This window comes from Aspergillus foveolatus, assembly GCF_047715535.1.
Source record: "Aspergillus foveolatus strain CBS 279.81 unplaced genomic scaffold BDW70scaffold_134, whole genome shotgun sequence".
Taxonomy (NCBI): domain Eukaryota; kingdom Fungi; phylum Ascomycota; class Eurotiomycetes; order Eurotiales; family Aspergillaceae; genus Aspergillus; species Aspergillus foveolatus.
In genome coordinates, this window is record NW_027396198.1 from 3602 (window position 1) to 29820 (window position 26219).

The window sequence follows — 26219 nt, forward strand, 5'->3', positions numbered from 1 at the left end:
TTAAATCACCTAAATAGTCTATAAAACTAGTTATTAAATTAGGTATTAACTGCCCTACCAAGCTAGTAATATTAAATTATATATAATTAAGATGTATATAAATATTATTAAATATAGCTACTAGCCTAAAATAAAAGTCAAGCTTGTTAATCCTAGAACTTGTATAATAACTAACCAGTATTAGAACCTATATAGCTAATATCTTAAATCTGGCTTTGCCTGATCTAAGTTATTAGCTTATTTAGATATAGCTTATAGAAAAAATATTCTAGATAGATCTTTATAACCGCGCAGGTAGGTATATTAAGGAAGTAGATTAAAATATTTTTTATAATAATATAGTAACAAGTTTGCCTGATAAGTAACCTAATAACCATTAGACTTACTTTCCTAAAATAATACTAAGATTAATACTAATTTAGAGAAGCCTGTTATTATTATATTATACTAAATATAAAAAAAACTATTTAGATTAAAAAATATTTTATATTAATATTTACCTTGCTCAGGGAAATTAGTTAACCTAGTAAAAATTATTTTTATAGAAATTTTAATTTATACTTAAAATTATCAAGTTTAGCTATTATATAGATAAGCAAAAAAATAAAATACTTATAGATATATTTGAGTTGTGCTATATTAATCGGATTACATATTATTAAGTTACATAGAATATATATTCAGATACTATATACTTCTAGATAATATAATTATAGCAATATACTTTGCTTAAAAGATTAAAGATCTATAAACTAAAAAGATATTAGACTAAATTATAATTAAAGATATTAAATTAAAAGAGTTATCTAAATAAAGTTATTATATTCTTGCTATATTTCTCTAGAATACTAGAAAATAAATATTATAGCTTTACCAAGATAAATATTTTAAGCTTACCTAGTTAATAATTTATGACTATATTAGTTAGTATAGAGATCCTTGTTAGAAAGGGCTTTTTAATTTTAAGAACCTTTAAGTATCTATTAGTTCCTGTCAGATACTAACATTCCTGGTTTATTATCTTGCTAAGAAAAATAGAATAAAAAATATATTAATTATTTTATAGAAGCAGTTTACTTACTACGTAACCTTACTTAGAGAATAGATCCTAGTCAAACTATATATAAAACCTGCCTGAAAGACAAAATTATATTTTAAACTAGTAAATTAACTACCCAGGGTCCTGGTACCTGATTTATTTAAAGAATTAAGATTAAAAAACTTTGCTATTTATATCTATCTAGTAGACTATAAATTTTCCTTTATTAAAGTAGTAAATAATATAAATAGACTAGTTATTATAACTTGCTATATTTACTTAAGTACTATATTAGATTCTAATTATATTATAGCCTATTATATTAGTATTCATGCTATAAAGCTAGTATAAGAATATAATAAATTTTTTGGAAGCTTTGGATCCTTCTAATAATATCTTTTTGAAAATTACTAACTAATTAAAGAGTTATATTATTGATATATTACCTAGTAATTTATTAATATAAATTATGTTACTCTTGAGAAGGATAATCCCAAGAAAGATAAATATAAGTAAAATAAGCCTGGAAATAATAGGCCTAAGCTAGGTTAATTTAAGCTCTTTAATAAACCTAACTTGGAGAATACTATAATTCTAGTAAATAGGATTATAATTTATAGCTATAAACCCTGAGATTATTACTAGGTATTAAGCTATTAAGTATTTTAATATTCAGGGAACTCCTGAGACTATTAGCTAAATTAATATCCCAAAAAATAAATAAAGATCTTTTTTTTAAAAAAAAAGAGATAGGAAGATCAGCTTCTAAAAACTATATATCTATAATATTAGCCTAAAAGGATACAAGGAAATTAATTAGATATTTAACCTGTTATACCAACAAGGCAAAATATTAAAAATTAAAGACCTAATATACTTTTATATGTTCTATATTTATTATTTATAAAGATCTTGATCTAGGACCTGATATTAAACCTAAGTAAAAAAAAATATATTGTTATTAAATTTAATTATATTAATAAAGAATTAGTTCCTGATATTTACCTTGTACCTCTATAAAAAAAGATTATATATATACTCTAAGAATATTACTATATTAATAATATTAATATATACAGGTTTTTCTAGCAATAGCCTATTAAATATAGATATTAAAACTATCTAGTAGTAGTAATATATTATAAACAAGAAATTTTCTATATTATAATAATAAGCTATGTTAATTTAGTTCTATATATTTAGTAGTAGATAAACCTGAATCTAGAAAATTTATAAGTTTATAGAGCCTATATTAATAACCTAGTTATTATATCTAAAGATCTTAATAAATACTTAATCTATCTAGAGCTAGTCTTCCAGAGACTAGAGAATATAAATATAAAACTAGAACCTACTAAGACATATATCAGGTTTCCTTCTATTAAACTACTAGGCTAGTATATTAATACTTTTAGACTATTTATATCTAAGAAGAGAATAGCTGCAATCTTAAAAAATTATATTTCTATAAATTTATATAAACTAGAAATATATCTTTGCTTGGCAAGCTAGTTCTAATACTATATAAATATACTAAATATGCTATATCTTTAGAGTACTATACAATAATATTAATAAAAAAATAGCTTCATTAGAGACCATGCCTACAGGTAATATATAATAGTAACTGTCACGGCGCCAGCCCGAGCCTCATCCTGAGTCTTGATTCTGCCGTCGCTGACCGCCCAATTACATGAGACTTCTTGAGCTCCGGCTCTGATCCGAATCAGAACCTCGAGCTACGTCCAAGGACCCATAACAATTACTAATATTTTATAATATCTACCTATAAAATTACTAAATATAATAACTAATAATAATCCTAATCTTAATAATTTTCCAGATATTAATACCTACTATACTGCTTTATTAATTAAACTAAGTAATAAATTTAAAAATCAGGTCTAATAAGAATACTAAAATAATTACTAAGTAAAGCTTACTATAGAAACTGTAACGGGCGTAGGTAGTATTGTTTTCAACCAGCTGTCCCGTATTCACGAGTATCACAAGCTTAGAGAGAGAAACAAGAGATAGAAGCGCAGATAACTTCCTCCTCCCTTTTTATCAACTTTTCCCAATCATACGTCAAGACTTCCGACTTCCCGGACTTGCATGCCGACGGATCTCTTCTCCTGCAAGGCCGCAATTCCGAGGCTGTACACTGATGTTGCAGAGACCATTTTAGAACTAGGTTGAGGGCATGGCCGACAACCAAGATCCAGGCCATAGCCTGTGACAGAAACATGTGCCCTCTCTCCTCCCTTTTATCAACTTTTCTGGACATACGTCAACACTTTTGACTTTTCCGAACCTTGGTTCAGACAGATGTAACCTTGTTTAGACCTTTGGTTGAGGGCATTGCCGAAGACCCAGGCCATAGGCTGTGACAAAACCCTCTAAAAGGATAATATATAAAATTTCTATATATTATATAAGATAGCCTACTATACCTCCTTAAAGAAGTAATAGAAAATAAAATTATTAAAGAATCCTGGCTATTCCTACCTAGACTAATATATAGAGATCTATTTGAAATAATCTATAATAATTATAGTTATCAATATTTTTCAGAAATATTTTTATACATATAAATTTATTCTATACCAAGAATATTATTATTTATAATAATATATATGGTAATATCCAAGCTGCTAAACTAATACTTCTTACTAATATAAATTATATAGTAGTCTCTAGCTAATAGTCCCTGCTCTCATCTCTTTTAATATAATTATAATAAATTTTATTATTTACTTACTACTAATTGCCATTTATGACATGCTATTAGTTATTATTAATAACTTTACTAAATACCTAGGCTTGATACCTAGCTTATCTAATCAGTCTGCTTAATACTACGGTATAGCCCTTGTTAAATACTTTTAATCTATAACTAGGATATTCTATAATATTTTATTTTAGATTAAGATATTTATTTCATATCAGAATTCTGGCAGGACATGATCTTTATACTTAAATTAAAATAGTACTATTTAACTATATTTTATCTACAAACTGATAGTTAGTCAGAGTACACAATATAAACTATTAAAGTTATATTTTGCCATGTATCTATACAAGGCTTATAATAGATTAATTAACTACCTATAATTATTACGATAATAACTTCCTCCCCTAGTACTATAACTAGTAAAATACTATACTATTTACTCTTTAATATTAATATTATATAACTATAATAATTTCTTAATAATATATTCAAGGAGCAAGACTTCTCTGCATAGCTAGATACTAAAAAAGTACTTGATTTTGCAAGTATATAAATAAAGTACTTATATAATCAAAACTATAAACTTATTAAATTTAATATTAGAGATCAGGTTTATAAATATCTCTACTATAGTTATTAATTACCAGGCAGACCTACTAAAAAGCTTAGCAAGCTCTATACTAGCCTATATAATATAATTAAATATATTAGTTATCTAGCCTATAAGCTTGACCTACCAGAATATATTAAAATCTATCTAGTTCTTTTAGTTATGCAGCTCAAGCTCACAAGATACTAAATAGACTATTAAGGTAATCTATATAACTATAAATTATCTAAACTACCTGCAGTTCATGATAAATAATACCCTGATAATATAGGCTACTATAAAAATAACTAAATTATTACTAAATATTTTATCTGCAAGGGCTATAACTAAACCTGATATTTTTAATATCTAGTTTGCTAGAAAGGCTACAGCCTAACAGATAACTAGTAGATAGATATAAAAGACCTTGATAGCTATAAGGAGCTTTTTAAATAATATAAAAAATAATAAAAAACAAAATCATCAAATTAACAAGGACATTAATTTTTCTTAGGGGGGCATATATTATAGTTATAATGGCCTATAACTGCCTGTCTTGTCTTTCTTCTGTTCTGTTGTTGCCTAATTCTGCATAATATGGCCGCTTTCGAGCGGGGTAATGATCTCTAGTTCCCGGAGGGCTAAACAACAATAATAATTTAATAATCACTTCACAAGATCATGAACCATCAGATCTTATTTCGTTTTACAACCCCACTGATCTTTGACCTTTTGTACCTTATTAAACTATTGACCAATAACCTTGGGATCTTCACAGAGTGCTCTCTGGCAATTGATCCTCCTAGCAAATCTTGTTTTAACCTCTGGTTGCTGTTTAGTAAACTTAGTAACCTAATTCTTTCTAATGGTTCAGGATAGAGTTGAGGATCCAGCATCCAGTATAATTTGGGCCATCTCCTGTACCTGGAAGTGCCTAGGAGGTATGCCACATATATCCAAAGATACTATCCATGCTACTAATGCCTCTGTCAGAATGACCGAGCGACGTCAGCCAATCGACCAGCTGTGCCGCAGCTAGCGTGTGACAAAGCACGGAGAAAATATAAGCCGAGCCGGTCATAGCCCTGACTCTGATGCCAAGAAGATATGGGCATAGCCATCCGAGCCTATGAATTTGACGGCCCTGAGGGAGAGTAGAGCCAACATAGCCGGAGACTATGATGGATAGGATGATACGGAGTATTTAAGGACGCTCATTTACCATGTAATTAGTTTTGTACTTCATGTCTTATCTTCGCAATAACTAAGATAGCCAACATTGTCAAAGTTACTACTGCATTTCATCCTACCTTCCTTGTCTGATCTCAGAATATCCTTAGGACCTGTTGAGCCCGACTACTAAGAAGGACTCCTTTGGCCTTATCTGACAGCCTCCTCCTGGCATTCAGATAGCCTGTGGCTGTGGTTGCAGAGTTCTGCTCAATAAGGGCATTGCTTTAACCAATCACGTAGGGTTTGGGGGGGTAGGTTTTACCGTTTTAGGCGCGTATAGCTTGCTCAAATATTGGGAAATTTTCTACTTTTCCGACCATAATCGCGCATTCGACCCTGCCCTCTTGCTCTATTAATTCTTGCTTTGTTTTACGCGGTTTTCGTGGCATGGTGGTTGATAGAATATAAGGGGTGGTAGACGTGTTAGAAATTTTGAGGTTTAATGGCGGACCCGGGAAATACATTAAAATAATCCACGGCCGAGCCGCGCTTACAGGTAAACCGCGCCTTTCTGCTGCTTCTGCATATCAACATTCTTTGATATATTATTTCTATACTTTATCTCTATAATATGCCTGGAATCTAGTATATAAATAGCTATTACTGTATTAAAGTCAGGAAAAATAAAAAATAAAAAATAAAAAAGCTGCTAGGATATATAGCATGCCTTGAATCTACCCTTTATAATTAACTTGGAGGTATTAAACCATGATTAGAAGTACATGCTAACAGCCATAAATTATCTAAAATTGAAGAAAAAATACTTGTCAAGAAATTACTAGGTACTAATAAATATAACTTTTTATTCTAATCTGACTTTCTATATTAAATAGCAGGGACTTTACTTTGCAAATATATACAAGATCTAACTATAACTCTTGGAGTTAACTGGCCTTATCTCTTTATATAATATTACCCCAAGATTTGTACACGGTATAATTAAAAGATTACCTATTATCATGCAAAACAGGAGGACCTGAGGGTTAAAAGTAGTAGTTTTAATAGTACATGAAACTATTAAGAAGCATGGCATATATAAAGATAATATTTAGAACTATGATAAAACTGGCTTTGCAATAAAGGTCTGTATAATATTAAAAGTAATTATTATAGTAGAATATAGTAAGAGGCCTTGTATAGTTATCCAAGAGAATCAAGAATAGGTTATAATAATAAATATATAAGCTCTAAGAGGATTTTAATACTACTAGTAGTTAGTTATCTTAAAGGCCAAGGAATATCAGGCTGCTTGGTACCAAGAACTAGGGCTTCTTAAAGACTGGATACTTTTAACAAGTAAGAATAGTTAGACTACAGATAAAATAGGCCTTTAATAGCCAAAAGTAGTCTTTGAGCCATTGTCTTAGTAGTCTATAACTAGTATTAAGTAGCTACTTATTCTTGATAGTTATTCTTGCTATCAAACTATAGATTTTGATATATTTTACAAGGAAAATATAATAATTCATCTTTATATACCTTCTTATATATCTTATCTTTTTCAGTCTCTTAATATAGGTGTTTTTTAGTCTACTTAAACAGGCATATAGAAAGTTGGTTAAAGATATAATAATACTAGAAATAACTATCTTTTCTTTTCTGTATCTTAACTATTTTCCTTTTCTCTAACAAATATTAATTTTATTCTTAATTACTTATTTAACTTGTTTCCCAAGCAGAGCTTGGTCTTCTAGTTATTTTAAGAGATATTATTTCTATTCTTTCTAGTATAAGTAGGATTAGTATTTATAGTTATAATAAATTCCTATTTTATTATATCTTCTCTCCAGGTAGTAGTAGCTAAGAGAATTATAAAAATAAGATTAATTCCTATCTTAGCTTTGCTAACTAGTTTTTATTTTTTTTATTCTCTAAAAACTCTATCCAATTACTTATCTCTTTATACTTAGAAGCAAAGTTTATATAGTTTTAGAGGTCTAAGTTTAAGTAGCTAATTAGATAGATCTTTAACTTTGAGTATATTCTAAAAATAAAATCTTAGAAGAATCTTCCTATAATTTAGCTTTAGTATTTGTAATCTCTCTCTTAAATTAGGGGTAAAAAACTATAAATAATTTATTTTTTTTATTAAATAATATACAGTCCCTGGATAGCCTTATCCTTGTAATTATATTCTTTATATGGGATATTAAGCCTATTAATAAGGGCTTAAGGTTTAGAAGAAGTATTCTTTAATTCTAGCTTATAAAAAATAGTAATATTTGTTTTGGCAGCTCCTTCAAGGCAAGAATAAATATATTTTAGCTAAGACCTTTTTGTCAGATAAGGCCAAAAGAGTCCTTCTTAGGAGTCGGGCTCAACAGGTCCTAAGGATATTCTGAGATCAGACAAGGAAGGTAAGGTGAAATGCAATGAACTTGATAACGTTGACAATGTTGGCTATCTTGGTTATTCCGAGAATAAGACACGAAGTACAAAACTAATTACATGGTAAATGAGCGTCCTTAAATACTCCGTATCACCCTATCCATCATAGTCTCCGGCTATGTTGGCTCTACTCTCCTCAGGGCCGTCATAGTCAAAGGCTCGGATGGCTATGCCCATATCTTCTTGGCATCAGAGTCAGGGCTATGACCGGCTCGGCTTATATTTTCTCCGTGCTTTGTCACACGCTAGCTGCGGCACAGCTGGTCGATTGGCTGACGTCGCTCGGTCATTCTGACAGCTGAGTAGGCAGGGAGGTACTGTTCTAAGTTAACCCCATAATATGCAGCACATGGCATACATGGCTGTAGTCATGTAGCTCCTACCCCTTCTGCTCCTCCTAACCCGTTCTCTCCTTTAAAGATTCCTTCTTGTAGAAACAGCACATTTAGAGAGGAAGATCTATCTAACTATGTCCCCTAATATTTTTACATAATAAGTCTCTAAATAACATACATTTCATTACCATTCGTGGTTATCAAGTAACTATGTTTGCCTGTATTGCCTAATATCTCTATTACTGCCTATTTCTCCCTGCGTTTACTGTCTTTAACAGGGTAGATATCTTTTAGCCCTGGTAGCCCAACCACCAATAATACACATCATCTTCTCTTATTAAGAGTCACTATAGTACAAACTGTTTTATATATTCATTAGTAAATAGAGATAGCTTTACTAATATTGGTTACATCTAATTTTAATAAGGTGGGCAGACTGGCCAGGGATCATGTTAGCTAAGCTGCTGACCATCTATAACTAAGCTTCGAGCAATGTTCCTTACATCATGGAACAGTCTTGGGATTGTGGAAGATTGTTACAGATCTCTCTTGTTTCTGAGCGCTGGACACAGGCGCCATGTGGAGGACGGCCACAATAATGAGGTTGACGGCAAACAAAATAGCTTATTATGAACTGACAAAGGTTCAGACTTTAGAAGGTAAGATGATTAAAGATTATGATAATATACATGTGAATTCTATGAAGGTGTCTTTAGCGGTCAGGCCCAGCGATGTGGCAAAGTAAGCTTCCCTAGACTTATTATCATTTTGGCGACCCCTTTAAATCACGTGCATACCATTAGGCCACCACGGCCTTGGTCACCTGAGATCTCACTCACTACTACGGCGTGCAGGATTTGCACTTGTAGCAACTCAGCATTGCGACTACCACTACGGTGCACAGGAGCGACAACATACGCGTTGCGGGTGCTCCACACCTGCTATTTCATTTAAAACTTCACCCGCGGAAGTGAACCCTGGGCTCGCCCCAGAGCGCACCTCCATCTTGGAGGGAGCGTGTCTCATCATGGTTTACGACTGGGATGGAAAGCGCGAGATATGCTATCAGATGTACATCAAAGATAGAAAAGCTTTGGAGGAGATCATGGAGTACATGAGAAACGTGTATCAATTTTCTCCAAGGTAAGCATTTCACTAAATCTTGATATTTATTTTGCTGACCTACTAGTAAACGCGCATTTCAGACACAATTCAAACGATGGGGCTTTCCTTCAAAGCAGAATCCAGCACATAAAAACCTGCAGCTTGTTACCCGCGTTAAGCAACTTTGGGAGACAAATACTAGCCAGCGTGATATGCTTCGGATCCTTAACGAAGAGGGCTTCCAGATAAAAGAACGCGAATTGATGAGAGTGCGGGCCAAAAACCGTTGGCTACTCCGAGTTCCCAATGGGACCAAAGCACAACAGGTGGCGCTAAGTTCTGCTCAAACTGAAGACGACAGTCTATTAGCGTTGCAAGAGTATCAACCAGATCCTCAGGACGTCGCACTCTCGTCTGAGGCTGCGCTGAAACGCAAGGAGCGGCTTGATCGTTTACAAGCGGAGAGTGCCGAACGTTGGGCTGCTAGAAAGCGGCGTCGACGCACAAGGGGATGGGCTGGTTTACCAGCCGACCCCCCAGGGCCCCCACGTTTCCCGTCTGAGACCACCATTGACGAGAGCAAAAAATACCTCAAACTTGACAACGCCGGGTACCGCCAAATTAGAGACCAATTTCAGAGTATCTGCGAGAAGGCAGGCTTCATCAAGAAAACCATTGCGGGGCCTGAGAAATGGCAAGAGGCAAAGAATACCTTGATCCAGAATTCCGAACATCTGCAACGTGTTTTCTGGGACGACCCCGATCAACTCGAAGCCAAATCTCTCGCTCTTGATGTTGTATGTACCGATGTTACCAAACGAATGAGGACACTGGAAAGGCGCATGACCATTGCTGAGGCGAAGAATGTGCTTGGTATTAATCCGGAAGAGAGCCGTCAAATCCGCAATGCATTTTACAATACACTGAGAAACGATCACTTCACAAGTAAGTTGGAAGCGGGCGATGAGCATTGGAAGGAGCTCAAGGAGCAGTGGGTTCAGGGTTCTGAGCTTCTTCAGCGCGTTCTTGCCCCAGGACCCGCAGATCCCAAGCATGCCACAAAGTTGAGGGCGCTGGAAGTCTTGTGTCGTGATGTTATGAAGCGCCTTCGCGATGATCAAACCAAAAGAGACCCATCCCGTAGGCGACAGGCCGCTACCCCTAGCATTCGCGTCGCTGAGAGAGGGAACACTGATCTTGCTGGCCCATTTGACTGTGACATTTCAAATGGCATCAGCTCACTTGCGTCCGAGGCTCTAGCCAGTGCACCTATCACTTCCAGCGACCTTGGCGACATGCAAATTGATCCCTCGCTCTTGCAGGCTGCAAATAACACGTCATTTACCTCGACTGTTCACCACGATCCTGGAAATGCATTTGGATACGTTGATTCCATGTTGGATTCGACTATCATGCCCATGACAGTTTATCTTAGCATCAGCCCCGAAAGTGAATTGCATGCGGACTCTAAGCCATGGGTTGATAAGCTGTCAACTAAATCAGCAACTGAACTACGGCAGCTGGTTTCTGCCAGGTTTCCCGATTCAATCGTTGTCAAAGTCGAAGCTTTCGACGGAGACACGAACGAAAACAATGCCACATTCTCCATAAATGATGACAACGAACTCTACGGATATATGGCCCATCTCCAAGGGCGAAAAGCAGTGTTCGCCTTTTGCTTGAGTCGAGGATAACCTTGTCATCCCTTTTGTCCTGGCGCGAGGTATCCTGGGCCAGATTCAGCTATGTGAAATATCACATTCAGACGCTACTTGTCAGGAATAAGTGTTTTGACTGAAATTCTGTGCTTTCCGAATGCTCAATCCTTGTGCTATGTATGGTAACTGAATTATTGAAAGCAGTACAGTGCCGTGACCATTATTTCTTGCTCTATCAACACGATGTCCCCATGCAAGAAGAATAAAATGATGCTCAATCGCCTGAGACGATATTTTGGGCGTCGGGGATGCCCGAGCACAAGGCATGGAAGAGATCTTGCGCCAGCTTTAGAATTGACCGCTCATCAAGCCAGTTATTCGTAGTGCTGATACATTTTGAGGGTCGGTAAAAACCGGTGGCGATAAATGTTGCGACCCGCGCTGGCAGAATTCAACCGCCGAAAGCGCCGCTTGTCAGTTGCTGTGGCTGATATTGAAGCAATTATACTTGGGCTTTGGCTCGATCTCTTTCAGTAGGATTATATCTAATAGTGCATAAGTAAACATTTTAGTCACCTAATAACTCGAAATGCTTACCGCAGAAGCTTTTCAATCAAGTCAACGTGTGTCATGACCATTCGGCGACAGCAATAGCGCTTGCACCCGAGTTGATCCATAGCGTCTCTAGAGGTCCGCAAGTTTTAGACAGGTAATATAAAAGCCCATGAAAATACTGACCCATCGGGGATACCCTCGTCAAGAAGCTGTAGGTATCGCTCCCAGAGATCGCCAACAACCTAAATATGATGGCATGTCAGTAGTAAGTCTGGCACATTATGTGAGTCACAGTACCTTGCCGCAGGAGAAGCACCGAACCGGAATTATCATCGTGTCGAACAATAGAGTACAAGAACGAGAAATAGCAAGCGATTTAGGTCGATGGGGCCGTGGAAATGATGCTCAGAATGCTTCTCGAAGGCGGTGTCCCGTGTACCTTTTATGCAAGGGCCCACTTGCGGAAGGCCGCTAACCTAGGTCGGATTGGCGCCAACTTGTCGCCCAGTAAGGATTGGGTGCAGGAGTTAACCTCCAGACTCTTTAGACTTAAAAAGAGATTTTTTCTTAATCCGAAGCAAAGCTAAGGCTTGAGTACTATTTATCTCATTCATATACCGTGCCTGGAGTGCTGGTTAAACTCAGCTTCTCGACTTTAGGCATAGTATTGTTCACACTTCATTATGTCGACAAAAGACAATTCGAGTCCGGTGCGGCTTACGAAACGATCACGGGCAAGTGGTGCAGGTTTTGACAACGTAAGATCCGAAGGCGATCGGGCAAAGCGACGTCGAACCTCCACAGACAACGAAACAGGGAAAGTCCTCAAAGATTCGAATGCCTTTGAAATCTCACAACAATTCATTGAAGCAGCCGAAGTTCCAACAGAGGTTCCAACTTGGACTTTGTCCCGGCCCATCGCCGGCCATTTCACAAACACAGATCCTGTTCTTACGCCTGACGAGCAGTATGTACTCCCTCACTTCTATGACGTTACTGTTGATTAATTTCGATGTAGATATCTTTTCCTCGGAGTCGAAACCTCGGTCCACGTTTATTCAGTTGCAACTTCTCGTCTCTTCCGTGTCCTAGAAGTAGGCTCCGGCGATAGCGTGGCTGGGTATAGACTTTCCTCCACAAACCATGACCGTCTTTATATCATTACATTATCCGGGTCCGTGAGCGAATGGGATTGGCCTTCCAACAAACAAGTTGCACATTGGGACACGGCACCCCGAATTATCGCAGTTGATATTGTATACGATTCTTCCTCTGATACATTATTTTCACTACGGAAGCGCAAGGATGGAAAGAGAGAATTAGCGGTCACGCCACTGAATAATGAGAAGCCGCAGAGCACTGTCATACTCGAAACCAATGCCAAAGTCGACAATTTCAGAGTATGCGATGGCTTTTTGGTGGTATATGGTGGCGCCTGTGTTTTTCTTGGCACTTCTTGCTCCACTCAAGGCTCTGAGTCGCACAAGTTCGTGTGGAAGGAGGTCAAACTAGCTTCCACTGTTACCTGTGTTGATATATGGGGTGCTGGACCGGAATTTGACCTTGCACTTGGGGGTGCTGACGGTTCTATCTTGATATATCATATTCTGGGTTCCACGCTTAAGAACCCACCCAGACGACTACATTGGCATCGAGACCCTGTCACAGCTGTTCGCTGGTCAAAAGATGGTTGGTCGTCTCTTACTATTCACAGAAAAAAAAAAGCTAACTGAAATAAAGGTAATTACGTCCTATCAGGCGGTCACGAGTCAGTCATGGTACTTTGGCAATTAGATACCAGCCGGAAGCAGTTCCTCCCTCATTTGTCTTCTCCAATTTGCAATATAGTTGTTTCCGAAAGTGGTAACTTCTACGCTGTGAGGCTGGCCGATAATCGTGTTGTGGTTTTGTCGGCAAGAGAATTGCAGCCCATTTCTACAATAACTAGTCTGCAAGTCGCTCGTCTAGCAAACAAATGCAAGACAGTTGCAGTTGTGCACCCGCAGCATCCAGAGCAACTTCTGCTGACTGTACCAGCTTCTCACCAACTCACACAGGAGGGCATTACTTCAGCAAGTGCTTCGGTTCTGCAGACCTATGACATTCGCTCAGGGGTCCATATATCACGTCAGGCTCTCGCCCGTACTAACACAACGACATTGAACATCGGTCCCGATGGGTCCCATATCCTCACTCCTGACATAAAGCATCTCAGCATTTCTGAAGATGGGAAATGGATGGCTACTATCGATAGCTGGAGTCCTAATCCCGAAGATGTCGAGGCTCTTAACATAACAACAAACCAAATGCATGAGGTTTACCTTAAATTCTGGCGCTGGGATGAGCCATCCTCACTTTGGCAATTAGTCACCCGCATTGACAGTCCACATCAACCCACAGGTGAATCCGCAACTGTTCTCAGTATTGCTTCACGACCAGACAGTCACGAGTTTGCGACTACTGGATCAGATGGACTGCTGCGTCTCTGGCGTCATGTTAGTCTGCCAAAAAAGCCTGCGGAAACCTGGAAGTGTCGAAATACGCTCGATTTGAAAGGTTATCTGCCTGCTGACTGTCTTTTGAGGTCTGCCTCAGTCTGCTTCTCTGAGGATGGATCAGTTCTCGCGGTGTCTCTGCGGCCAACGTCCACAACCCCTAGCCTCACCCTCCTCGTCGATGTACGAAGTTGCAGTGTCAGATATAGCAAGGTTGGACTTTATACTGGCGACATTTGCGCGGCTGCTTTTCTGGGCTGCCATCTGATCGTTGCTACTAGTCGTTCACTGTTCATATGGGATACAGTCAATGATGCTGTAAGGACAATAGAGTCTCCAGACATGCAACACGACTGCCAGCTGCTAGCTGTGAATTCCAGAACGCGGACGTTCGCTACGGCTTCACGAACACAGAAGAAGACGGCTTCAAGAAAGTCCCGCAAGTCTGGGTTTATGGTACGGATATTTGACATTGACACTGTAACACTGCTTTCGCGCTTAAGACTCGCCAAAGAGCCCGTGACGCTGCTCTCAAACTCGCATTCAGCCAACTATATTATTGTGGATGCCGGGGCCCATGTACAACAAATTTGTTGTACAAGCAAAGCCCTGGAGGTCAATCGCACGGACAGCTTGATTGAGCTCCCAGACTTTGGGTGGGAGGGTTTGTTTGGGCGCCAATTATCTGGGAAACCACAGCATTCGGAGGGTAATGCGCCACCTATGGGAAGCATTGGGCTGGCAAGTGTTTTTGGCGATACACCTCCTTTTGTTCTACCTCCTTCACGCGTCGTCTTTTGTGACCTCGTTAAAGCTCTGTCTGTATAGAACACAATCAGAGTATGTCTATCAGCTAGATATATGTGATGACATAAAGGTAGCGGTATTTCGCGATGTACATTCTCTGGCCTGAATGAGTAGACACTGTTCATAACAGAATTGTATCCATTTAATCCAGTCAGACAAGGCAGGACTAGGCAGCATATGCCACAGAGGCCACGGCGACAAAGAAAGCACAGCTTGCAGTTTGCAGCACCGCAAGACTGCTGCTATCTTCTAAGTACAAATCTCAAGAAATTGATCCACTAACCGTCACAAATTACGTTGCGTTTTATGCGTAGGCTCAAGACACCAAAGAAACTGACTAGTCTAGGCCTGAGTCCATACTCAAGCTGGGCAGCGGTCTGATCCTAGTCAAGATCAGCCGCGCGCTTCGGTGCGGGGAATGACCGCCATCGAGGGAAAGAGAATTCGGAAATATGAACCACCTCATCACTAATCCTTGTCTGTCCATCTCTTGTGAGGCTGTTCCAAAATCATTTGGGTTGACTTGCCGATGGCAGCGTCATGAAGCCATGTGCTAGTTTTTATGTAGCAGCTGCTCAGTCGATCAGACTACCTACCGTATCATTAGACCTGGTCGTATCTGATACTGCAGTGCTGTTGTTTAACGGTTCTAGGTACTTTCAGAATGTAAGAGAGAATCCAGATTCTAGGCAAGCATTATCTAATAATCGCAGGTCAGTTGAGCAACGTCTCACCGAACCAGCCCCTGGGCCCCTTGATAACTCGCATCCATCTTCAACAATACCAGCAACAAATAGGGATTTTTATGAGCCAAACGACACTGACGAACAATATGGACCATGGAGTTTGCTTACACCAGCACCGCAAACGCTTATTCCTCAAGAGAAACTAACGGTACGTCTGCGTCTTATATGGGCTTCGCGTACTGACCTTAACTTGTTAGGTACAAACTACAAATTCAAGCCCAAGTCATTCCAGGGAGAATTCTCATGAAGTCGAACCAAAGTCTGTGATACATGCTCCAATTGGCTTCGGTGATCTCGTATTGAATGTCCAACAATCATCTAACTCGAGTATCTCTCGAGACCATGGCGCTGCCTCTTCAGGGTCTCCTATGAGCATCAAGGTCACACCAGCAGAAGAGGAGCGAGTCACTAAGGTATGATGGACTCTCTAGACGAGCAGGATATTGCTGACTTCTCTAGACGATATCGCCTCCTCCATTGACCACCAGCGTCGAGCCTGTCAAGGACTGGTCTGAAAGAGCGACACCGCGCGCACAAACACGGCATGATTTTGACGAGAACGACAGGAGACCCCTCTCAAGAAATCTGGAAGGTGAGTGTCATGCTTCTAGTCCGACTAGCCGTTCAGGTTAATCAACAGCGTGATTAGACATACCGGAGGTCGGCCACTTCCCGAAAAATCCGTCACTGAGCGAGATCACAGCACTGCAGGCCGCCCTTGTTGAGTGCTGGTCGCTTTGCAACACTCTAGCCACCCTAAGCTCAATCCACCGAGAGCGAGCTAGCTTCCTCGTCGGAAACCAGGATGACGCCTGGAAATCATGCTGGCGGTTGTGTCAACAGTTATACTGTCAACTCAATGATAATGATACATCCCAAATTAACCCAACACTTGACCTCTGCCGCGACTTTTGTCAGACTCTGTTTGAGGCTAGAACTCGCGAAAATGAGATTTCGGACTCTGTTCTTCGCGTCAGTTTTGAGCTCAATAATCATCTCTATAACACACACGACCGTAATCTACCAGACGCATTTAGGGAAAGAACCCTGGACTTCTACATCACATTATGCCACCGGCTAATGAAACAGCGAAATCGTGTGCCGGAGACAGACTCGCTCTTAAGCGCCTGCTGGTCATTGGCCGAAATGCTGTTCAGTATACGCCAAAGCAAAAAAGAAGGACGATCGCTGGATGAAGAACTGCTTGGCTCGGCAGTCCAGGCCTGCTGGGAGCTTTGTGATATCTTCCGAGAAGGGTGGACCCAGAGAAGCCTACGGAATTCTGACCGTGGAACACCTCGACCAAGTCAGGCAACCTTTGTGGCAGCAGAAGCTCAACGTTCCGATACAGTTGAGATTGCCACTACGAGACGCGAACCCGAGACACCGACTACAATATTCGAAGATCTCGGTACTACCTCCCCCGAAGAAGGGCCCGTTCAAAATATATTTGTTCTCGGCCAGCGTCGGAATATAGCTCCATACGCTAATTGGTCATCAATCACATCAAGTACCTCAGAGAGATCTCAAGGCTCGAGAACATCAACAAATACCGTTATAACACTCTCTAACGATTTGAAAGTCAACAGCCTCAGAGCACTGATAGCCAAGGCAGCTTTGAACAACGGCTTCCAGCGCAATGGAGCACAGGGCTTTATGTCGTTTGTCAAATCAATCTCGTCTGACGCGTTTGGGTCCGCCCCTTGGCAGGTATCTCTTCTGAATAATTACAAGGCGTTGGTGGCTTACGAGCCAGCTTTTCAGACTATCGGACCTTCAACCAGGGTGAGCGCAATGGATATAGCTAGGGCGGTTAAGCTAATGGCCCAAAGTGGACAGTATCTCTGGCTGTATGACCTGTATCGCCACGTATTTGGTTTTCATGTCGAAGAGGGGCTGAACCGAGATTCCATTGTGTTACACACATAGTTCAGTCAAGTTACTCTGCACTAGTACCTGGCTGTTGCTGTGGAACCCATGTTCACGCATCTGCATGTAGCGGAACCCGCTTACCGTGCACAGGAATGTGACCGTCTTCAGACGTTGTATAGTCTAGAACTAGTTCAAATCAAATGTCTAGGACTTGGGTAACAAGGTAATTTGGATTTGTGAAAGTCCAAGAGCGGGCTTACAATAGATTGAGAAATTAGATTGAGAAAGGTTTTGATTAGGTTTCTTCGTCCTGACCAATTTCGCCGTTCTCGATGCAAAGATGCCCTGCCCGGATATCTTCCCTAGAGATAGCATGAGTAAGCTACGACCTGGCTGATTAAGAATAGCTTCACATTGCTGATAACCAATTCCACGTTCGAGGCGGAACAGTGTTTGGTGAGTCAAGTACTTGTAGAGAGAACATAAGTAATATTTCCACTTTGCAACCATAGGAATTTCAGTCTAATCATCAGGATACTCGTCTTTGATATTACTCACGAACTCTCGCGATGAACTATCCCACCGCTTAAAATATTTCCCTGCCACAGCAACAAGCGTCGGAGACAGTTCTGAGACTGTCGGTGATATGAGTTGAATGTTTTCCTCTGCAACGTATCGGACACTCTTGTCTTCTACACTGAGGGGGGCTGTTAGTACCATGTAACATCACATTAAGGACGCCTTACATTACGTGGTAGAAACTTTGATGTCTTCCGCTCTGGAGATGATCAATACCCATTCTCCTCATCCATTGCTCGCCAGCGCCGCATTCTGCATCCCAACCTGTGATTATAGCCGTATAGTTGTAACGGCGATGTCTAAATACTTGACCAATGTGATACTTCACACCCCTGTGTTCAGAAGACCGCCGCTTCACCTGTTTCGGTATCTCATCGACAGCACGTATGACATGAAGGCTCTCAAGGATATGTTCAACCTCTGGTGTACCGCGGAATATAGAGGCAATATACCTCTCGACAAGATGAATATCACAAGGGAAGTCAGTGGCTACTAGCTCCATCAACCAAAGGAGGTGATGTTGCAGCTCGGCTGGTCGAAGGTGGTTCGAGAGTAGCAGAGAGGACCAAAGTGCGGCATATCGCGCGCATACCGCGTCAATGTTAGAGGACTGATTCCTACGCTGGATTGAGTTCAAGATATTCTTGCTGCAGCGTAGGACAATCTCAGAAGTCTCAGATTCACCCATGAAAGCAACCTGTTCTAGTGGCGAGGCCCCCAGAAAGTTCAGTTGAGTTCTTAAATCCGATGTGGGAGTCTCCTGATCGGAGCGAAATGGGTCCATGTAAATGGGTTCACCTGGGGTGGTTATTGGATTTCCGTCAATGTCAAACCCCGACGGAGGTATAACGATAACGTGGACGTGAAAAGGAAACCCGCATGGGCGGGCGTCTAGTCCGAGCATCTGCGCAACATGGCAATATATCGCTGCCGATATTAAAGGCAATGAGTTGTGCGCTGGGTCATTAAGTGCGATTCCAAGAAAGTTATGTTCCAGGCAGTGATACTCCCGGCCCGGTTCAATGCCAGTCATATCATGAGACCTTAAGTAGAACGCGATAGCGCTCGCTTTTTGGCGAGGGCTCAAATTTTGTATATCCGGAAACTCCAGGAGACAGCCAGACAATATTTGGTTTAGCCTAGCATTAATCTGCGGATCTTTTAGACAGTGATTCGGCGCCGTCTGAGTCTGCGTACCTCATCGAAGTTCCCGAACCCACTTTCTGGTATGAACAAATCAAAAGCTCCGAGTGCATTAGCAAGCGATAACTCATTCCCATCTCTCAAACTCGCCCATGCTGGGATAGCAATGGTTCGATGAAGGCTAGTAAGAAGCGCTTTGGCGTAATATCTATGGCAAAGGTTAGCCCATTCTTGGTGTAAATTTCCAGGCGTATACCTCCTCGCCAGGTAGTCCTCTGCAGACGAATCAATTGAAATATTGCGTAGAAGGGTGTCTTTAGCATCATATCCGAAGCTGACAATAGATCGGAATTTCTCTATTCTCCCGGTTTGGCTCATAAGGATACTGTCCAGTAGCCGACTAGTGGCGCGATCAACCAAGTGTCGAGATATGTAAAGTGCTTTCCAGTCCACTACAGGGGTAACGTTCAAGAGCTTTGTTGGCATATCATGGGCTTTGGCCCAGAACTTGAAATGTGTCTGGCAGTAGTGCCTCCATAATAATGGCTCGTTGGTGACGCCACGAAATCTTCGCGCGGTGCTTCCCAGAGCGACTGAATCTGGTGCATTGCAGAACAACAGTATGTTATAGAGTATCTCTTCTGGGAATCCGCTGAGAGACAGAACCATTCCGCCAGGTGAGTGTTGGCTTCAACATTGCTTCACAGGTTTGCAAGGTGGGATTATGACGCGACCCTCCAGGCTTCGGACCCAATGTTACAGCCGCACCGTCCCCGCCTTCCATAGCCTTGCAACGGGGCCACGGCTACTTAGTAACTTGTACTCGCTGACCAAAACTCTTGAAGACCATGGGCCAAGGCCACTCGACAGCCGAAGCAGGCACTGGTGTATCCAACGAAAGGAAAGATGCAAAGAAAGACTATTATGAACTTCTCGACGTGGAACAGAATGCGTCGCCCCAAGAGTCTGTTCCCACAAACAAGACCCGCAAGATAACGAGCTGACCATACATTGGCTATTTTCACAGGATCAAGAAGGCGTATAGAAAGAAAGCTCTTGAACTACATCCTGACAGAAATTTTGGAAATGTCGAAGCGGCGACAAACCTATTCGCGGAAATCCAATCTGCCTACGAGGTGCTTTCAGACCCCCACGAGCGGTCGTGGTATGACTCGCACCGTGATGCATTTCTAGGTGGTGACGCTGGGGACGAAGCAGCTGACTACTCGCATAACGCCCGCATGACGACCTCGGCCGATATTCTGAAGTTATTTTCCAAGTTCAGTCCCCGAATGGACTTTACCGATGCGCCTCATGGATTTTACGGTGGCCTCCGCGAGACGTTCGCACAGCTTGCGCTGGAGGAGGAGACGGCATGCCGCTGGGAAGGTGTAGACAGTATTGACTATCCATCGTTTGGGACTCGCCATGACGGGTCTCAAGTTGTGCGCGATTTTTACGCTGTATGGGGCAGCTTCTCAACCAAAAAGTCCTTTGCATGGAAGGACGTCTATCGTTACTCCGAGGCTCCAGACCGCCGAGTCCGTCGTTTGATGGAAAAAGAAAACAAGCGCTTGCGAGAAGCCGCTATTCGCGAGTTTAATGAGGCCGTGAGATCCCTTGTGGCTTTCGCCAAGAAGCGAGACCCGCGCTACAAGATCTATAAGGATAACCTGTCTCAAAAACGTGAAGCTCTCCGCCAGTCTGCTGCTTCTCAGGCGACAAAATCACGAGCAGCAAATCAGGCTAGGTTACGAGAGCATGTTCTACAAGATTGGGCAAGATCCGAGGACGGTCCTAAAGAAGACGAGGCAGATAGTGAAGAAGTTGAGACGGAGCATATTGAGTGCATTGTGTGCCGCAAAACTTTCAAGAGTCAAAACCAGTTTCATGCTCACGAGCGTAGTAAGAAACACATCAAAGCGGTGAAGCAGCTTCGTCGGGAGATGAGGATGGAGGAAGATGAACTTAATTTGGGAAATGCGGTCATTGATGGCAGAGAAGTGCAAACAGATGAAGATGCTCCTGTTACAGTCACCGATTTCCACGAAGAAAAAAACGAGGCAGTACAGCATAGCGTGTCCCCGGCGGCAAGTCTTCCTGATCAAGCCTCCCATAACAGCATGTATGGCCTCCAGAACATGATATCCCAGGAAGATGAAGCCGACTACGTGCCAAGCAATGTTCTGGAGCAGAGACTTGGCCAGGAAGATCTGACAGCACAAATATCAGAATTGTCTGAGAAGTTATTAGCCACGGATTTGGACGAAACTAACCCTCCGCTCAAAAAAATGGGTAAGGCAAAGCAAAAGCGTGCTAAGAAGGCCAAAGTTGCAACCCAAAACTCTCAATTGCATGAGTGCACTATCTGCAACGCTTCCTTTGCATCCCGAAATAAGCTCTTCTCCCATATAAAATCGCACTCACAGCGATAGCGCCATTTTCTGCTAGATGCAGGACTGTCTAGCCTGTATCTACCAGAAAATGGCGTAATGATACTGCCATTATGGTTATCTCTATACTTCCCAATCGCAAAGGATGTCTTCAAAGGCTGTCGCTACACGCGGTCGCCTCCCAGGCCAGCTTTTGAGTTCTTCACTACATGTGCGACCGGCAAAAGAATGCCTTTGTTGTTGGCAGCGCCAAGTGCCGTGCCCGTACTCCACCCCATTTTCTCTAGCATTGCCCTGCCTTTGTTCTCAGCGCCTATTTCCGGTGCTGAAGCGCCAACTACATCGCCGTCCATGTAGGAAACATTGCCTTTGCCGCGCTTAATTTTGCCTGATCGACCGCTTGCTTTGTCCCATGCCTTCAATGCGCGAGAACTGAACCTCTCCTTTGAGAATACCCGGTCTAACTGTGAGATTGTCTTGTTAGTATATTTTGGTGTCCGTGATGTCTTTGACAAGACAGGGAAGCGAGAGGAGCCCTTTCCCCGCGATTGGGAGGACAGATGCAAAGCATGTGCCATGTCATGGACAAGGATTCTGCGGTGCTTTGTCATCGGGGGAAGTGATAAGCTGTACCCTATTTAGATCCAGAATCGTCCATGAGCAGGTGAGAGAACCTACCTATTCTTTGGGGACAGCAGGAACAAACGTATCTCAGATTTTAGCTCTTCAATATTTATATCATCCGCATACTTGATTTTCAGATCCGGGTCATTCCTGCGGCGACCCAGTAGTCCTTGGGCACGAAGCTCTTCTCGTTCTCTCTTCTTCATTTTTTTCTTTAGCCGGTCATTGTTCCAGGTATTTACTAACCCATCTTCCAGCTCGGAGTCCAGGCCATCAAAACCAGGATGATCGATAAATTTCTTGTTCTTGCTCTTGTTCTTCTTTAAACTCGATCGACTGAAATCCATAACATCGAGCCCGTAATATGGATCCTGTTCCAACGCATCCGCGAAAGCGGTAGCCGAGGCGAATATCGTCTTCTCTGGTTTTCTGCGAGCAGACTGCGACGGATTTGCGAGAACGTAAATCGTATCATCATCTAGCTCCTCTGATGACGATTCATTAGAATCAACCTCCTCCGAGTCGCGCGCTGAACCCTGCGAATGATTTGCTGTTGGCTCATCATCCTCCGTAATGCCATTATCGTCAGAGTCGTCAGCCATGTGAGCAATATAGTCGGCCAAAATCTCGTCCTCATCAGATGCTTCAGGGTGAGCTTTAGCAGCAGTGCCACCAACCGGTATCCAACTTGAAAGTTCTCGTTCCTCGTAGATAGTAGACGCACTGCTACAGCGCATCGTATAAGCCTCGTCCTGCTCCCCTATAGGGATTTTCTCGTCAACATGTGTGTTGAGAGGGCTGTTACAGGGATCCAACACTGGCTTCCTCCTCCTGCCCTTGAATACGATTTCGTCTTCACTTGAATCCCCGGCTGTACGGGACCGTGGCAAGATAGGGGCATTTGGGCTAGTCGTTTTAATAATTTGACTGGCTGGGTTGGAGTCCAATCTATCATCATAAGCTTTGCTTGTGACAGACTCGGACACCATCTCATCCGTCGATTCTTCCTTCGTTGGAACGGCTTCGACTAATGAGTCAAGTCTGGGTTCATAGACCGGTTCAAGACTGCCTGCGCTCACAAAATGAACCATTTGATGGCGAAGTTGGACATTCGAGCACCATAGATTTCGACCTTCCGTGTTTCGTGCTTCTTGCTGCATTGAAAGCTGGCTCTGTCCTAGATCTCGCCCAATTAGTATACTCGGTAGTGATTATTTCTGGAATAGTGAATGCAAACCTTTCGTTTGGTTTTTATTGGCCTTTCTTGCTCTTGCTTTATTCGAGCGAGCCATTGCCGCGGTTCACTATGCAAGTCTAGCTTTGTGCCCCAAGAGGTCAGAATGGAGAGGCAACAGTCCGGGAAGAAGCTAGTCCACGGTAATCTACCAAACTGATGAATCGCTGCGCCACTTCAGGTCACGGTGCAGGGGCGAAATGCTCAGTGTCAGTAGCTATAGTGTTGGGACGCTTATGTTGTTCCATAGGGATGCGGTTTTGAAGGTTGCGTATGTGAAAGCCAATTTGCACCGTCGGTTGATGGCCAGAGGTGGCAATATCTCATACTCTGTACAAGAGGCCTCACCGCCTTACGAACCGCTTGCTATCAAAATCATTTTTCTTATGTTTTGGCTTTCCCCAGGACCTAATTTCAAGTCGGTCGTTCACCCATAGTCATTTGTCCCTGTTGTTAACATTGCTCTACTCATAACGCTCTCACATACCCTTCTAGGTGATACTTACACAGAATCATTAAGAATCCACTAATCGCAAGATGCTCGTAGTTAAACAAGGTGTTAAGGGACCATGTATACCTGTTGGCAGTCACTTTGGTTTATATATAGGATAGTGGCCAGTCAGTCACAATCACCACATATCTACAATCTTGGCTAAACTCACTTATGGATCTTCCATGATAGAATAGCTCTGATAACCCTATATTACATCTTCACAAATTCCCCAAACACAGTTCCTTGCCACCCAATATCCTTATCATGGGGATTGTGATCAGAAAGACATTGCAGGCGGTGACCTGGCTCAATAGCTTTAGTATACTCACCCCCCATAAAGCGAGCGATACCTTTCTGAAATTTCTTGAACCTGCACTTGTTAACGTGCTTTTCATGTCTTCTGAATAGCTACCTGCATCGGCGATGTAATGCCAACCTCAGTACTTCGCAAAACATGAACTATTGAAAGTGTTGGACTGATTGTGGCGTTTGTGGCGAGTGCTTCGGCCCAGGTATCCGATAATTAGCCAGATTGAGATCGGCAGCCTGGTAACAAACTGACATTACCTAGTCGCGCATTTTATACTAGCCGTATATCACACTCAGCTGCGATTGCGCCTCTCCCGGGAATGGTTAAAATGTTGGCAACAATTTTTCGAACCTCTGCCGGCCGGCCGCAGCAGCAACTTTCGACCGCTCTGCAATACAACTTCGCTAGCCTACGCGCTTTTCAATCTTCGACTTTAAATGCAGCCATTGCGCATCCGGTCACTGCTCATGGACCTCCCCCCCAAGCGCCTTCACCGTGCCCCGGGTTCGAAAAGCGTACTACGCAGCAATCAAATGCAGAAAGCGAGCCACAACTCCGACCAAACAAGAGAGCTACAGTGTTGAAGAAGCGGTTCTGGAAGGATGTTGACGTAAAGCAAAAAGATGGTGATTTTTCATTCCATGCAAATAAGATTATTGCAACTGACAGTTGTGCAGGAGGCGATTACCAGGTTTTACTTGACAAACGGCCGGTTCGGACTCCCTCAAAAAGTGTCCTGTCGGTACCATCTACAAAGCAACACCTTGCGCAAGCCATTGCGTTAGAATGGGACGTCATGAATGCTGCGCAACAAGCCTTAAAGAATCACATGATACCCTTGACCTCTCTCACTGCGCGTGCCGCGGATATTGCGCAGGAGGATGCTGCTGCTGGTGGTGCTGGTGGTGTTGGTGTGGAGAGAGTTATACGAACTCAAATAGTAAAGACTGCGATGCGTTATCTTGAGACGGATACACTACTTTGCTGGGTACCTGAGCAAGATCATGCTGTCAAGGACGAGGAAGCACAAAAACAGGAAACGCTCCGGGAAGCTCAGATGAGGGTTGCAAAGGATGTCATTGCTTTCCTAAGCACTAAGGTATGGCCAGGCATCGACATAGTGCCGGTTCTGGATGGGAACAGTATCTTCCCGGCATCCCAGTCCCAGGCGACAAAAGACATCATCAGACAGTGGGTTGAAGGCCTGGAGGCCTATGACCTTGCAGCCCTTGAAAGGGGTATTCTTGCATCCAAAAGCCTCCTGGTTGCCGTTAGACTGGTAACGGAATGGAGTGAGAACTTCCGCCAGCTGCAACAGCTAAGCCAGAAGAGATTTGGGATCGAGGAGGCGGCCGAGGCGTCCAGCCTCGAAGTCAGATGGCAAACGGATATGTGGGGCGAGGTCGAGGATACACACGATGTCGATAAGGAGGATCTAAAGAGACAACTTGGAAGCGTTATTGTTTTGGTGGCGGGAGTTCAATAGATCATTATTCATTCTTGGGGAAGTTACCTCACAGGACTCTGGCCGTTGTACTATACATAAATTTTCGCTTGCATTGTCCTGTCCGCATATATTGGAGTTTAGAGCAACGATAGTTGTGATGGTAATAAACTAAGCGGTACCACGGCATATACGCAAATAACTCTTGTAAGCGTTCTTTTGGTTTTCCAACGAAACCAAGCTCCTGTTGCCTGTAATTCAGCTTCGCTATCAGGTGATCAATGAACGTAGGATATGGAAGGCTCAACTCGAAGCCGCCAAGGCGCCACAGGCGTTAGAGAAGATCGACACTATTTTACACGTTCGTTTCTTAATCCTCAACCATATTCCTGTGGACGGACTAGTCATTCAAAGTTATTAGAAGATATCACATATTCACCAGGG

The 26219-nt window shown here is 42.0% G+C and overlaps 8 protein-coding genes across 8 annotated transcripts; 5 read left to right on the top strand and 3 right to left on the bottom strand.

Annotated features, from left to right (window-relative positions):
• The first annotated feature begins 9184 nt into the window (after nucleotides 1-9184).
• On the top strand, nucleotides 9185-11157 carry BDW70DRAFT_21839 (Clr5 domain-containing protein). Its single transcript, XM_073743523.1, has 2 exons — nucleotides 9185-9461; nucleotides 9508-11157. The coding sequence occupies exons 1-2, from the start codon at nucleotides 9346-9348 to the stop codon at nucleotides 11114-11116; spliced, it is 1725 nt and encodes a 574-aa protein (XP_073590970.1). The 5' UTR covers nucleotides 9185-9345; the 3' UTR covers nucleotides 11117-11157.
• Nucleotides 11158-11582: 425 nt separating this feature from the next.
• On the bottom strand, nucleotides 11583-11968 carry BDW70DRAFT_154407 (DNA-directed RNA polymerase core subunit RPB10; the record flags this gene model as incomplete). The annotated part of the gene is made up of 4 exons (XM_073739845.1): nucleotides 11583-11625; nucleotides 11678-11764; nucleotides 11819-11877; nucleotides 11933-11968. The coding sequence occupies 4 exons, from the start codon at nucleotides 11966-11968 to the stop codon at nucleotides 11583-11585; spliced, it is 225 nt and encodes a 74-aa protein (XP_073590971.1).
• Nucleotides 11969-12199: 231 nt separating this feature from the next.
• Nucleotides 12200-15028, top strand: BDW70DRAFT_145285 (WD repeat protein). Its single transcript, XM_073738406.1, has 3 exons — nucleotides 12200-12602; nucleotides 12654-13324; nucleotides 13376-15028. The coding sequence occupies exons 1-3, from the start codon at nucleotides 12319-12321 to the stop codon at nucleotides 14956-14958; spliced, it is 2538 nt and encodes an 845-aa protein (XP_073590972.1). The 5' UTR covers nucleotides 12200-12318; the 3' UTR covers nucleotides 14959-15028.
• A 251-nt stretch (nucleotides 15029-15279) lies between these two features.
• BDW70DRAFT_21859 (uncharacterized protein) lies at nucleotides 15280-17686 on the top strand. The gene is made up of 5 exons (XM_073743526.1): nucleotides 15280-15603; nucleotides 15651-15831; nucleotides 15881-16096; nucleotides 16143-16275; nucleotides 16333-17686. Coding segments are annotated over exons 1-5 (1812 nt in total). The 5' UTR covers nucleotides 15280-15601; the 3' UTR covers nucleotides 17613-17686.
• Nucleotides 17686-20232, bottom strand: BDW70DRAFT_21855 (Hemimethylated DNA-binding protein YccV like-domain-containing protein). Its single transcript, XM_073743525.1, has 6 exons — nucleotides 19534-20232; nucleotides 19332-19485; nucleotides 18302-19284; nucleotides 18114-18252; nucleotides 17969-18053; nucleotides 17686-17917 (listed from the first exon to the last, which is right to left on the bottom strand). The coding sequence occupies exons 1-6, from the start codon at nucleotides 19944-19946 to the stop codon at nucleotides 17760-17762; spliced, it is 1932 nt and encodes a 643-aa protein (XP_073590974.1). The 5' UTR covers nucleotides 19947-20232; the 3' UTR covers nucleotides 17686-17759.
• Nucleotides 19865-22028, top strand: BDW70DRAFT_21889 (putative C2H2 finger domain protein). The gene is made up of 2 exons (XM_073743527.1): nucleotides 19865-20241; nucleotides 20305-22028. The coding sequence occupies exons 1-2, from the start codon at nucleotides 20126-20128 to the stop codon at nucleotides 21710-21712; spliced, it is 1524 nt and encodes a 507-aa protein (XP_073590975.1). The 5' UTR covers nucleotides 19865-20125; the 3' UTR covers nucleotides 21713-22028.
• Nucleotides 21774-23921, bottom strand: BDW70DRAFT_21853 (putative R3H and G-patch domain protein). Its single transcript, XM_073743524.1, has 3 exons — nucleotides 23532-23921; nucleotides 22349-23471; nucleotides 21774-22297 (listed from the first exon to the last, which is right to left on the bottom strand). Exons 1-3 carry the CDS (start codon nucleotides 23584-23586, stop codon nucleotides 21835-21837), a joined length of 1641 nt encoding a protein of 546 aa, XP_073590976.1. The 5' UTR covers nucleotides 23587-23921; the 3' UTR covers nucleotides 21774-21834.
• A 694-nt stretch (nucleotides 23922-24615) lies between these two features.
• BDW70DRAFT_145301 (ATP synthase complex assembly protein ATP12) lies at nucleotides 24616-26177 on the top strand. The gene is made up of 4 exons (XM_073738408.1): nucleotides 24616-24957; nucleotides 25009-25785; nucleotides 25852-26018; nucleotides 26083-26177. The coding sequence occupies exons 1-3, from the start codon at nucleotides 24651-24653 to the stop codon at nucleotides 25875-25877; spliced, it is 1110 nt and encodes a 369-aa protein (XP_073590977.1). The 5' UTR covers nucleotides 24616-24650; the 3' UTR covers nucleotides 25878-26018; nucleotides 26083-26177.
• The last annotated feature ends 42 nt before the right edge of the window (nucleotides 26178-26219 follow it).

Excerpts from the sequence above, each read along its gene's own strand:
- BDW70DRAFT_21889 (XM_073743527.1), top strand. The coding sequence starts at position 20,126 with ATGGGCCAAGGCCACTCGACAGCCGAAGCAGGCACTGGTGTATCCAAC. Across the intron at positions 20,242-20,304 it reads CAGAATGCGTCGCCCCAAGA|GATCAAGAAGGCGTATAGAA; the intron begins GTCTGTTCCCAC and ends CTATTTTCACAG.
- BDW70DRAFT_145301 (XM_073738408.1), top strand. The coding sequence starts at position 24,651 with ATGGTTAAAATGTTGGCAACAATTTTTCGAACCTCTGCCGGCCGGCCG. Across the intron at positions 24,958-25,008 it reads TGACGTAAAGCAAAAAGATG|GAGGCGATTACCAGGTTTTA; the intron begins GTGATTTTTCAT and ends ACAGTTGTGCAG. Across the intron at positions 25,786-25,851 it reads TCTAAAGAGACAACTTGGAA|GACTCTGGCCGTTGTACTAT; the intron begins GCGTTATTGTTT and ends GTTACCTCACAG.
- BDW70DRAFT_21859 (XM_073743526.1), top strand. Across the intron at positions 16,097-16,142 it reads AAGAGGAGCGAGTCACTAAG|ACGATATCGCCTCCTCCATT; the intron begins GTATGATGGACT and ends TGACTTCTCTAG. Across the intron at positions 16,276-16,332 it reads CCTCTCAAGAAATCTGGAAG|ACATACCGGAGGTCGGCCAC; the intron begins GTGAGTGTCATG and ends CAGCGTGATTAG.
- BDW70DRAFT_145285 (XM_073738406.1), top strand. The coding sequence starts at position 12,319 with ATGTCGACAAAAGACAATTCGAGTCCGGTGCGGCTTACGAAACGATCA. Across the intron at positions 12,603-12,653 it reads GTTCTTACGCCTGACGAGCA|ATATCTTTTCCTCGGAGTCG; the intron begins GTATGTACTCCC and ends ATTTCGATGTAG. Across the intron at positions 13,325-13,375 it reads TGTTCGCTGGTCAAAAGATG|GTAATTACGTCCTATCAGGC; the intron begins GTTGGTCGTCTC and ends ACTGAAATAAAG.
- BDW70DRAFT_21855 (XM_073743525.1), bottom strand. The coding sequence starts at position 19,946 with ATGGTTCTGTCTCTCAGCGGATTCCCAGAAGAGATACTCTATAACATA. Across the intron at positions 19,486-19,533 it reads GAGGACTACCTGGCGAGGAG|ATATTACGCCAAAGCGCTTC; the intron begins GTATACGCCTGG and ends CCTTTGCCATAG. Across the intron at positions 18,054-18,113 it reads ATAGTTCATCGCGAGAGTTC|TGGAAATATTACTTATGTTC; the intron begins GTGAGTAATATC and ends ATGGTTGCAAAG.
- BDW70DRAFT_21853 (XM_073743524.1), bottom strand. The coding sequence starts at position 23,586 with ATGGCTCGCTCGAATAAAGCAAGAGCAAGAAAGGCCAATAAAAACCAA. Across the intron at positions 23,472-23,531 it reads CAATAAAAACCAAACGAAAG|GACAGAGCCAGCTTTCAATG; the intron begins GTTTGCATTCAC and ends GGCGAGATCTAG. Across the intron at positions 22,298-22,348 it reads CTGCTGTCCCCAAAGAATAG|CTTATCACTTCCCCCGATGA; the intron begins GTAGGTTCTCTC and ends AATAGGGTACAG.
- BDW70DRAFT_21839 (XM_073743523.1), top strand. The coding sequence starts at position 9,346 with ATGGTTTACGACTGGGATGGAAAGCGCGAGATATGCTATCAGATGTAC. Across the intron at positions 9,462-9,507 it reads GTGTATCAATTTTCTCCAAG|TAAACGCGCATTTCAGACAC; the intron begins GTAAGCATTTCA and ends CTGACCTACTAG.